The following is a 13540-nucleotide window of genomic DNA, read 5'->3' as shown; positions in this document are numbered from 1 at the left end:
TTAATGAATGAAGGAGAGAATGACCCGGGGGATATAGGTCAATAGGATTACTTGAGCTGTATACTATACTGTCTAGTCACGGGGTACAGGATGATTCAGCGATCAGATTAGGTAGCCTTGTCCGTGTGCATTCTGTCTTGACGTTGCCTAATAATTTTTGTACTAACAGGTGAAGACTATACTGTCCACATGCAGAAATAAAGGCAAGAATTTTGGAAAGAAGTTAAATCATACCTGAAATGCTGAAATCTGGAAGAAAACAGTATTACAGTGGTCACAACTTTACCCACAGTTCAGAACACTAAAGCAAGATGCTGATTGTACCAATATATAAAAAGGGAACTAAAGCTGCACGTCAAAATTAAAGAGAAATTACACATCTTTTTGTACCATATAAAATTTATTCAAGTATCCTCACGAAGAGGATTTAGAAGTACAGTAGAACATTAGTTATCTTAAATAATTTGAAAGGCTGATCTTTTTTTTTTACGGTATACAGTAAGCGCCAATTATAATAATCACATTTGCAAATTGAATTTTGATTCCAATAAGCGAAAGATTAAATTTACTACCCGTTTATAACAGATTGTACAATGTACAAAGGCCCAATAAACCGATAACTGCAACCTGTTTTTATTGTTTTATGGATGTGACCTTCAGAAATATGCTTTAGAAAAATATCACAGAGACCACTGGGTTTTCTCGGAAACCATGAGTGAATTTCAGATTAGTTTAGCCCCAGATTTGGTAAGAATAATATCAGCCCATAACTGTGTGATTTATTTTTCTCAATTTTTTACAGTAAAATGTGAATGAAAAGAAAACATGTAGTTTTAACATTGATAGAATTATTAATAGAATTAGAAAGGGTGAAAATTTAGGAAATCTCTCCAAAGAGTTTAATGTGGGGACTTCACCAATTTATGGCATCACGAAAAATTCCAGTGTTATAGAATTTGTGTCAATTATGAATAGTGAAGAAGGATCTAGCAGGAAAAAGATCATGTTGAAACCTGAAAATACCACTTTAGAGTGCACTTATTTGTGGTTTCTTCAGAAACCAAGTTTAGGTGAACCAGTGTCTGGCCCAATATTGGGTGAAAAAGCATTGGATCTTAATTAAGAGGTAATGAAGATTTTAAGGCAAGCACAGGTTGGCTGAAAAACTTTAAACCAAGACACGGTATATGCAAACTAGATATTCAAGGTGAGGAACTTTCTGCATATGAAATGGCAGTGGTGTCCTTTAAAAGTAAGTTTGCTTCAGTTATAGCAAATTATGAGAAAGAAAACGTTTATAATGTTAATGAGAAGGGGCTTATTATGGAAAGCATTACCGAGAAAATCTTTGCCACTAAAAGAGAAATGACTGCATCATTCTTGAAATAGGCCTCTGGGGTTGGGCATATTCATAATATAAAATTTTAGTAGTTTACGCCAACCTTGCAGTGAAATAACGCAAGGTTGGTGTAAACTAACAAAAATTTATATTATGACTGCACCATGTTTTAAGATGAGAAAAGAGTGGGTTAGAATTGTTATGTGTTATTATTATTATTATTTGGTTTTTTTTAGGAACATTAGCAACTAAGGCCATATTGCTTCGGGGATATGTGGTGGTCATTCCCTGACCTTTCCGCATCCTCCATATTTGGTGGTCACGGGCTCGAACCCCGGTCTAATCAAGAAACGTGCTACGCACTGCTGCTCCTGCCCACCTGGCTACAGAGGCGCCTAAATAGCGAGCACGGACACAATTGTCCGTGCTCACTATCAGTAGGGCGGAAAAACAGAGCATTTAAAAATCTTTCTAATTTTCCTGCTTTGTATAAAAATCATAAAAATGTCAGGATGGATGTTTCTGTTTTCTGAGATTGGTTTATAATTTTTTTTATTTAATTAATCTTAATTATTTAATTTAATCGTAAGGTAAGATTAAATTTATTTAATCTTACCTTACATTCAATTATCTTCATTCAATTATTATCTTACATTCAATTATTACATTCAATTCAATTATCGGACAAGGTCTGCCATCAATTATTCCGGATAACTGACACTCTGTATTGTTGAAATTAACAATACTTGGGGAAGAACAGTTAAGTTTTAAATAACAGGCAATCTCAGGATCAAATATTCACACAAAGACAAATCACAGAAAAGGCATGGGAACAACAAGAATCTATATTTAAGATCTACTGATTATGAAAAAAGCATATGACAGTTCCTAAATATCTGCTATTCCAAATTTTATAAAAATGTGGCATGAAAGATCATCTTTTAAGGAGTAATAAAAAGTTAGTACATAAAGGGGCAAATCTGCAATCATATCTTGAGGCAGGGTTGCACCTTATCACCAGTTCTTTTTGTAATTTCTACCCAATTTAATAAATAAGTGTTAAGTTACTGACAAACTTTGACATGGAAAACAAACATTAGTAGATCATTAATAAATGTTTGGACACTGAAAGTCTAACTAACATATAATGAAAGTACTTGTTGATTACAATGGCTCAGATTACCACTTTCCTGAAGCTATAATGCAATAGGGTGGCTTATTAATCACTAAATAGCCAGGCCATAAAAATTATGAATGTTTAAAATTATATGAAGAAAACAAACATGGAGAAATTAAAAGAAAGAAACATGGGATTTCATATTCATCTATAAGAATCTTTCTCCAATTTTTATCTTTTCACGACTATATCCAAAGCCAATTATAACCCCCCCCCCCCAAAACGTTCCTTCTCTAACTAAAAATCTTTAAAAAAAAAAACTTGGCAATAATTCACCACTGGGATGACCTGAAAAAAGTAAAGAAGATATAGTCCAAACCTGAATTATTTTTATTTTATTATTTGTGGGCAGGAGATAGTGGATATATATATATATTTATTCTGCTAGGTTATTCATTGCCAAGGAGGAAAAGTTCATGGCAAGATTTAAGAAGTCTAAAAATCGTTAACTCTTTTCCTAGAGAATGCTACAAGCGTTTTACGTTTACCTTCCATTAAAGGACTACCTGATGTCAGGGTTTCCTGTTCTCTGGAAAACAAAGACTACTTTCCACACTGATATATTATTTACATAATATTTTTGAGTAAACAATAATTTATGTGGTTATTTTTTTAAATTTTCTTACTACATGTATATTTGTTTCTTTCAAGTTTTATAAACCAATAATATATAAAAAAAATTTAAACTTTTAAGCTTCAATAAAAACTTAAAATATTAGAATTTTGAAATTTTTAATTCTTCATGAAGCACTTCCTGTAACACACACAAAAAAAAATAAACAATTTTCTATAAAAGTGATGCCATTTTATAAAGTGAAAATACATTTCTATTTGTACAAAAACATTTTTAATGAAACCTGCATCTGATGAAGAAAAAAAAAAAAAAAGTAGTCTGTGATAATGCACCATACAGCTAACAAAAGGGGGAAAAAAAAAAAAATTACACCATACTAGTAAAGGGTTAACACAACTTCACCACTGTGATTTCAATAGCAGAAATCATCACTTTCACCAGAAATAAATAATGCATTAAATCGTATACCTACATATAAACATCCTTACCTTTGGAAGAGTTGTTAATTCATTACAATCCAACCACAGTTCCTGCAGACTGGACAACTGGCCAACTAAAGTGGGCTATAAGAATAAATCTGCATTAAATCCATATATATAATTATTATAGTAAAAGTATAATATGTACCATATAGATACTGAATATGTATATAAACATAACAGCAGGCCATAAGGCCAATAACTTATAAAGACTAAGATAGCCTGTGTAGGTCTACAATGCCATACCCTGGAAATAAACATAATTTAAAAAAAAAAAAAAAAAAAATTAGTAATAATATATAATTATATAATACAATAATGATTATGTAGCTAATTATTGATAGCTAGATACATTGAAAGGAACTTTTTCTAGGGCTAACCCCTTTCAATATATCCAGACAATGATGGCATTAATCTGATATAACTTTTACCCCAATTTTTACTTACGCACGCACACACACAATTTATATACATAAAAAATATAAAGGTAACCCTCATATAACATAGTAGTTTGGTTCCTACAAAATCTCGTGTAATGCGAAACCATGTTATACAGGACTAAGAGCTAGTACAAAAGGGGGGTTATGTTCCAAAAGCAAACAAAAATAAGCCTTTTTATATGTATATATAACTATCGGAAACTTAATTTTTATAGTAGTAATAACTTACAGTAATATTTTAACTTTATTTTAATAGTAGTAGTAACTTAAATAGTAATAACTGAACAAACATCTTACTTTACAAACTGTGATACTTATAGGTAAGATAATGTACGTTCATTTAATTTTTTTTTCTCTTCATCGCTGCCAAGCAGCATCTACATTTCATGTACCTTCCACTCTCTTTAAAAGTCATGAACTGCACTGTTTGAAGTCAATTATTTTTTCTGGTCTCAAATAAGCACAGATCCTAACCCAGGGATCTTCCAACAAAATACGGTGGACCCCCGCTTTAAATGATAATTGAAAATTGGAAGAATATTTTCTAGTTAGCAAAATAAAAATAAATTTAAGCTTACATACATAGCTTAATTAATACGTACTATAATATGTACATACTAATTGATGTTTCTGTTCACTGAAATTTTTTTTTTTTTTTTGTTGTTGCAAAATTTAAAACAATAAAAATGATAAGCAATTAATAACAAAGAACACGGCATGCACAAGTTGCAACAAACATGATATGAAATAATGATTTTCTGAAAATTTATTTGCTTTTTATATGATTGAACATTTCACAGAAAGGGAAACACATTTCACCATAATAATGTGAAAATCCACAGAATTCTAGCTATCGATAGTATAGCAAATGCAAGAAGATTGAGTTTACTACCCATTTATAATTGATTACACTAGCAGAAAAGACCAGGAGGGGAATCCAGCATATCAAATTAAATGTATGGTTTGTTAAGGTGTTTATGTGGGATGGAGTCAACAGCTTCTGTTGACTCCATCCCACATAATAATGCAATAGAAAGGATCTGTTGACTCCATCCCACATAATAATGCAATAGAAAGGATCTGTGAACAAAATAAATAAAATAAAAAAAAGTGACACCCAGCAAAGTTAACAGATTGGAAACAGCAAATTGTTTTTGTTTTATGGTAGTGACCTCCAGAAATACATCACGAAGGTGATAACAACTAGCAAGTCAACAAAAGGGATTCACAAAAAGGAATGGAAACGCTGAAAATGACATCTAACATAATAGCAGGGTTTTCCCAGCATGAAAGCTCAAAAAATACCGTGTTATGCAAATTCCCCCAATTCTCAAACCTTGTTGTAGAAATACCGTGTTGTGAGAGGATTGCTGCAATTTATCAATCGTGTTAGAGTGAAACCATGTTGTAGAAATACTGTGTGTTATACTGGGGGTTGCCTGTATAGGTAAAATATTAATCTTTATATAAATTTATGAGATACCAAAATGTCCTGCAAATAATAAAGTATAAAAATTACTACAAAGGAGTATACTTTTCAATATAAAACTTATAAAGAAAATGTCTTCCAAGTAAAAATTTAGAAGGCTATTTATTTCAAGTCAGATCCTGCTTATCCACTGCTAAAATGTTTCAGTAACCTACTTACTTGGATAATACTCTGGATCTGAAAGAATCTTGGCCTCCAAGCTGATCTTGTTTACATCAGGAGAACCTTCCCACCACTGTATGAGACACTGTGGCTTCCACCTTAAAGAACTACACAACCAACATTCATGATAACTTGCCAAAAATTTTGACCATATCACAATCACGTTCATTCCTAAGATTAACAATTACTGTAGTCAAGTGGTCAATCACAAGGGTATAGAGGTACATGCACTTGGAGTAATTCAGGCCCTACTAAACATGGTTCTTGAATCTAGCTTGTGACCTCCTTGGAACTTGTGGTTTTCGAGGAGTATAAACAGAAAATTCATTTATGAGTAATAAAACTGCACATTTGGCCAAAGAGCAGTATAAAACCTAGATTCTCAGCATCCAGGAATATCTGCTAACTTCTCAAATTTCTCCCATCCCAAAAGGAGGGGAATTCAGCACATCAAGTTAAATGTATGGTTTGTTAAGGTGTGAATGGAGTCAACATGTGGGATGGAGTCAACAGTTTCTGTTGACTCCATCCCACATAATAATGCAGTAGAAAGGATCTGTGAACAAAATAAATAAAATAAAAAAAGTGACACCCAGCAAAGTTAACACATTGGATATAGCCTTCCATTCAATGAAAACTAGACAATCTTGTAATTTTGGGATACTACAACACTCTTTTGAGATTAACCTAGGCTGCGATACTATTTAAAGGGTAGTTCTTCCAAAATACACCAACAGTTCCAAGGGGATGCAAATAAAAGTCTGATGAATGTGTTCAAAAGTAGGATCTTGGCACTGCCTTCCTCCCACTCACCCACCATGCATCCCTGGCACCAGTCTCAATAACCAGTATAGCAAAACTAATAGCCCAGAGGTTCCCAAACTTTCCCAGTTCACGCTGCCCCTAATGCCTCAGTAATTTTATCACCCCACCATAGGCCAAAAGAAATACCTAACAGTTCCATTTATTAAGTAGTTAGGTTCAAATAACTTAAGTAATTTTGAAACTGTGAACTACCTCGAACTAGTAGTTCGCGTGGTGTCCAACAGATGTCGAATATCACTGTTTCCTTCAAAAATTTAAAACATTCTGTGGAACCCCTGTGAGTTTGCTGTAGTGCCAATGTGATAGTCTCTTCAAGCAGAACTGACACAGTTCAGATAAACAGAGAGACCATCTACTAGGTGGCAGTGATCACAGTGTGCTGAAGTGGGATTTACTCAAAGAGGTAACTACCATTAGGGGTAAAGGGAAGGGTTATTGCTTTCGTAAAGGCGACTACGATGGACTGAGACAGTATTTAAATTCTATACAATGGGACCAACTGATGATGTTACCAACAGCAAATGCAAAATGGGAAGCATTCAAAGAACTTATCTTGGAAGCTACTAGGCTTTACATACCAACTAAGAAATATTGTTCAAGGTTTAGGCCTAAATGGATGTCAGATGAACTGATGAGGCATATGGCAGAGAAGAAACATGCATGGGATACATACAAATTAACACATGACACAGAAGCCTATGATAGATACAAGTTGATCTGTAACCAAGTTACAAAGGAGGTTAGGCAGGCGAAGGCAGAGTACGAGAAATATTTGGCAAGGGATGCAAAGAAAAACAGCAAAGAGTTCTTTACTTATATAAACTCTAGAAGGAAGGGGATGAATTAGATTGGTCCACTTGATATCGATGGGTCAACTGTTGATGATCCTGCTCAGGTAGCTAACAAACTAAATGAATATTTTGCATCGACATTCACACATGAGGAGTTACTTAGCGAGGGGAAAGCCAGAGGTGTATTCAACTCTAGCAGTAAGCTAGAGAATCTTGTAATAACTGAGAGTAAAGTGAAGGAGAAACTGTTGAAGATAAACACAAGAAAGGCACCCGGTGTGGATGGGATCTATCCAGTTATATTAAAGGAGGCAGCAGAGGAAGTAAGCAAACCCTTAGCCATAATTATGAGAGCTTCCTTGGACTCAGGGGAGGTACCCGCAGACTGGAGATGTGCAAATGTGACCCCAATTCACAAAGGAGGATCAAAGGCTGACACAAGCAATTATAGACCTGTGAGTTTAACTTCTGTTCCAGGAAAATTAATGGAGGCACTAGTTAAAGAAGCACTGCAGGATCATTTAGACAAGACTTCAGTTATAGCTCGGACACAGCATGGTTTTGTTAAGGGGAAGCCTGACCAATTTGATTGGATACTATGATGCAGTCACAAAGGAACTGGATGCAGGGAATAACTTTGATATTATATACTTGGATCTTAGAAAGGCTTTTGATACTGTTGCACATGGAAGACTGCTGCACAAATTGGAGCAGTGTGACATTGGAGGCAAATTGCTGCTGTGGAGAAAGGGGTGGCTGAGGGGGAGAAGACAGAGAGTGGTAATCAATGGACACTGCTCATCGTGGACTAATGTTATTAGTGGAGTCCCTCAGGGTTCAGTGTTGGGTCCATTATTGTTTTCTGTATTCATAAATGATATCGATGATGGTATATCAAGCTTAATGTTGAAGTTTGCAGACGATACAAAGGTAGGCAGGGTTGTCAAGGACACTACTGACACTATGCTGCTGCAGCAGGATATGGAAAGGTTGAGCAGATGGGCTGAGAGGTGGCAAATGAAGTTTAACATTGACAAATGTAAAGTACTACACATGGGAAACAGCAACCCCAGAGCAACGTATCACTCTGTGGTACTACACTGACAGTGGTAGAGAATGAAAGGGACCTGGGGGTGGTTGTGCAGGCAGATATGAAGTTCTCTGACCAGTGCAGACGGGCTGCAAGAGTAGCTCATGGTGTATTGTCAATGATATATAGGAATTTTTCTAGATGGGATAAGGAGGTGATTATTCCCTTGTATAAGGCAATGGTCAGGTCACACCTAGAATACTGAATACAGGTCTGGAGGCCTCATTCAAGAAGGATGTAGAGCTGCTAGAACGAGTACAGAGAAGGGCAACAAGATTAGTGAATGGAACAAAGGGGTGCTCTTACAAAGAAAGGCTTAAGTTTTGCAAATTACAGTGTCTGGAGACTAGGCATCAGTGAGGTCATCTGATAGAGGTGTATAAAGCCTTGAATGGTTTGAGCATGCTCAATGCTAATGGGATTCTTCCTCTTGCTCAGAATAATCACCTGAGAGGGCATAAATTCAAATTAAGGAAGGACAGATGTAGGATAGACGTGCGGAAATTTGCCTTTAGCCAGCGAGTGGTTGTTTGGTGGAACAGACTTCCATCCCTTGTCGTGGAAGTTGATAGCCTAAATAAGTTTAAGGCTCAGCTGGACAGGTATTTTGAACGAACAGAGGGGTGAAGTGGAAGCGGTTTTTTTTTTTTTTTTGGCTGATGCTGCATAAGCTTGCTTTCCTGCATCAAATGCCTCTACTAATGCTAATGCTAATACTGCAATAAAAATGGAAATGTGCATGTTTGCAACATTGAAGTAAATGATATAATGTAATATTGTCATCATGTTTAGGGGCACAAAGGGTGATAGGTTGTACATATTGGCAATAATGACATTAAGAGTAGGAGATTTGCAGACTTACTTAACAAGTACAGGTCAATGTTGAAATAAAGTTGCAAGTTAGGGTTAAATTTGAGAATGTCTGCAATTCTAGACAGACACAATAGGAGCCTTGTCAATCAATTCGACCCTGGAGAGAATGTGCAAGGCACATGAGGCAGAATTTTCTTGTGTAGTCTATGCTTGTTAACAGGAGAGACTGCTTTAAAGAGATGGGATACAGTTAAATAGAAAGGATGCAAGAATATTTGTTGATGCTATCGGGCAATGTCGGGTGGGTCAGAAAACTGCTATCTTGGGGGTGGGGATTCACAGACTAATAGATTAACAGTAGTCGTAGGCAGAGGTGAAGGTGATTCTTACATTGCTTCTTTTAAAATGAGCAGCAGCAGCAGCCTGGAAAGCAAGGTGCTAGGGATTTCCAGGACTGCTGGGAGTCATAATGGAACAAGTTAATACATGGGCTGTGTTAGGATAGCTAAGAGTAAGAACAGGTGCATGTATACTTGCAAGTACACCAATGCTAGGAGTTGGGTAAATAAATTTATAGGTATTTGAGGTGCACATCAAGACATCAAAGGCAGATACCGTTGGAAGATCAGAGGCATTGTGTCACACAGCTATAAGGAATGAAGAATTGGTATTTGGAGAGCACAATGTGTACAGAAAAGATAGATAGCATACAAAGGGAGGAGGAGTTATGCTGTTAGTTAAGAAACAAAATCTAGGAAAGGGTATCCAGTTGACATGGGTGGAGGACAGTACAATATTGAGTCAATTTAGTGTGACATAAGCACTGGGAAAGAAAAATTGAGAGTAGGAGTTTGCCATAGGCCTAATGACTCTGATGGGTACAATGAACAACTGTACAGAGAAACAGAGTGGGCCATTAAATCAGATTGTCTTATAATGGGGATTATAACTTCCTAGATATTGACTGGAACTTGTGGATTGGTCACTTGCAAACTAGCAAGACTTTTGTGGATTTCATGGATGATCGTTTTCTATAGCAGCATGTTTGAGAGGCAACTAAAGGGAGTAATACTCTTGATCTCATTATCAGAAGTGATTCTTCATGCATTAAGAATCTGCAGATAAAGGAACCACTGGGTGGCAGTGTTCACAGTGTACTGATGTGGGATTTACTACCATCAGGAGTAAAGGGAAGAGTTTTTGCACTCGCAAAGGTGACTACAGTGATCTCAGACAGTTTTTCAATTCTATACAATGGGACCGACTGATGATGTTAACAACAGCAAATTCTAAATGGGAAGCATTCAAGGAAGTAATCTTGGAAATTACTAAGCTTTTAGCATTAGTAGAGGCATATGATGCAAGAAAGCAAGCTTAAATAGCAGCAGCAGAAAGAAAAAAATCCCCTCTTATATCACCCATCCATTCACTCCAAATCTTTTTGTACCAACTAAGAAATACTGATCAAGGTTTAAGCTTAAATGGAGGTCAGATGAAGAAGGAAACTCGTGACAGAAAAGAAAAATGCATAGGAAAAATATAATTTATCAGGTGACACCGAAGTCACAAATAATCAAGTCATGAAGGAGGTTAGGCAAGAGAAGGCAGATTACGATAAGTCACTGGCAAATGATGCGAAGGAAAACAGCAAAAACTGCTTTACTTATGTAAACTCTAGAAGGAAGATGATCCTGCTGAGAAACCAGACAAACAATGAGTATTTTGCATCTACATTCACAAATTAGGAATGTCTGTAGAGAAGTGGAGGCCAGAGGCTTATCAAAATCTAGCAGGAAGCCAAATTATTTCGTAATAACTGAGAGCAAAGTGGAGGAGAAATTGTTGAAGTTGAACATAAGAAAGGCACCTGGAGTGGATGAGATTTATTCAGTTATATTAAAGGAGACAGCAATGGAAGCAAGCAACCCCTTAGCCATAATTATGAAAGTTTCTTTGGATTCAAAGGAGGTCCCCCATTGACTGGAAATATGACCCCAATTTACAAAGGGGGATCAAAGGGTAACGTGAGTAATTAGTTAGTTTCACCTGTTAGTTTAACTTCTATTCCGGGGAAAGTAACGGAGTCACTGGTTAGAGAAGCACTGAAGGATCATCTAGACAAGACTGTTGACAAATGTAAAGAAATGCACATGGGTAGCAGTAACCCTCGAGTAACATGGCAACTCTATGGTACTACACTCAGGGTAATTTGAGGTGGACAGTGTCAGAATGAGAGTAGTCTGTGCAGACGTAGCTTATTGCCGCTCCTGGAACAGAGAAGTTTTTCTGATTTATTTTCTGTTTTATTAGCTTAAATTGGCATATTAACTTATTTTCTAAAGTAGCTTTATATTCCTAGTTACGATACTTAGTTTAAAGTTTAACTTAGATAGAGATTTTGTACGTATTACTTAGTATTGGTAAGGGTATCAAATCCACGTGTTACAAGTTGCAGCTCTGTTGAACGAGAGGTTTTTTTTTAAACCATATTTAGCCGATTTATTAACCAATTGTTATATCAAATTATTTTCTGTAAGTAGCTAGTCAGGATCCTTAGTTTATTCTGAATTGAGACAGCGAGATTTGTAAGTTAATCGATACATAAGTGTCCGTAGATTTACCGTTCGTAAATTGCCACCATTCTTACGTGATACAAAATATCTCAAACTAGATAGCATAAGCTTAGTACAGTATAGTACATAATATAATATTTGTCAATTAATCAGTAAATCTATTAATCTTGTTGAACTTCATTGTCAAATAAATTGTACTTTTAACTATATACATATAACGACTTAGATTACGTAACATAAATAATTAGAAAAAATAAATAATTAATACTTAACTTGATACGGAAGTTATATAAAGGGATTTCGTAGATAACACTCGTTACTGACACATAAATATAGTGTTATAACTGTGTTGGGATACAAGTTTGGAGTTTTAATTTTGTACTGAAATTGAAATTTTATTGAAATTAAATCGAAATCATGACTCAGACCAGACCAGCAAAGCAAAAGGCTCAAGCTAATGGGATTGCTCTGGCTCAGGGGAAAACTGAGGGGAGCAGTTGCCCTCTGAACCACGGCCTTTTAAATTGCACTATTTGCTTGATGTTTGTGAAGCAGTCAGGTACGGGACATGATACTGCCATGGGGGATGTCTTTGTATGTGCGCGATGCAAGGAGTGTAAGGAAATCAGGCGACAACTCATCGCTATTATGGGCCTATATGAGAGCTTGAAGGACAGGGTGGATGCCCTCGAAGGATTAAAAGTCAGGGCCCATCAAGCTCTCAGCTGCCCACACCAATGCCAGAGCTTGCACTTGGGCATCACGCAACACAGCGGCAATCCCCAAGACAGAATGAGCTGATCCCAAAGGAACTAGTAGTTGTTCGTGACTCTATTGTCAGGGAAACGGGAAACATGCTTTGTAAAAAGGATAGGTGGAACAGGATAGGGTATGTCTGCCAGGGGCAAATGTTGATGATGTTGTAGAGCAGATTTCATCTTTTAAGGGCACAAAAGGTAATATAGTTGTACACGTTGGCACTAATGATATTAAGAGTAGGAGCCGGCGGAATTACTTAACAAGTACAGGTCACTGTTGAAAAAAAGTCGTCAATTAGGGTTGAATTTGAAAGTGTCTGCAATTATGCCCAGACTCGATAGGAGGGAGTAGGCGATAGGAGGGAGTATATGATAAGAGCCCTGTCGATCAATTCAGCCCTAGAAAGATTGTGCAAGGCTCAAGGGGTAGAATTTTTTTTCAGCCTGGTCTGTACTTGTTAACAGGAGAGACTGCTTCTACAGGGATGGGATACACTTAAATAGAAAGGGTGCAAGAATGTCTGCTGATGCTATCGAGGCAGTGTTAGGCGGGTCGGAAAACTGCTAGATTGGGGGGAAACAAGGACTAATATATTAACAGCAGCCACTGGCAGAGGTGAAAGTGATTCTTGCACTGCTTCTATTGGAATGAACAGCAGCTTGGAAAATAAGATGCAGGATATTTCAGAGACTGCTGGGAGTCATTGGGGTACAAGTAAACACATGGGTTGTGTTAGGGGAGCTAAGAAAAAGAACAGGTGCATGTATACTTGCGTGTACACCAAGCTAGGAGTTTTGTAAATAAATGTGATGAATTTGAGGTATTGCTCAAAACATCAAAGGCAGATATTGTTGGGATTTCAGAGACGTGGTGTCACACAGATATAAGTAATGCAGAACTGGAATTTGGGAAGTACAACGTCTACAGAAAGGATAGACAGGATAGGAAGGAAGGAGGGGTTATGCTATTAGTCAAGAAACACATACACTCGACAGTGCAGTGTCGAGTCAGTTTGGTGTGACATAAGCA

At 36.5% G+C, this 13540-nt stretch overlaps 1 protein-coding gene across 7 annotated transcripts in view; it reads right to left on the bottom strand.

Annotated features, from left to right (window-relative positions):
- The window catches only part of scrib (scribble planar cell polarity protein), a 1177936-nt gene that overhangs the window by 962354 nt on the left and 202042 nt on the right, over nucleotides 1-13540 (bottom strand). For all 7 annotated transcript variants that reach the window (XM_090386364.1, XM_090386369.1, XM_090386366.1 and 4 more), the window contains exon 6: nucleotides 3579-3653. In XM_090386364.1, coding sequence (XP_090242490.1) covers nucleotides 3579-3653 — 75 coding nt within the window. The remainder of the gene's footprint in view (nucleotides 1-3578; nucleotides 3654-13540) is intronic.

The sequence above is a fragment of the Mastigoproctus giganteus genome, chromosome 12, assembly GCF_048544385.1.
Source record: "Mastigoproctus giganteus isolate SK-2022 chromosome 12, ASM4854438v1, whole genome shotgun sequence".
In the NCBI taxonomy this organism is placed as follows: domain Eukaryota; kingdom Metazoa; phylum Arthropoda; class Arachnida; order Uropygi; family Thelyphonidae; genus Mastigoproctus; species Mastigoproctus giganteus.
Note: the sequence above shows the minus strand (reverse complement) of the source record. Positions and strands in the feature narration are given on the sequence as shown.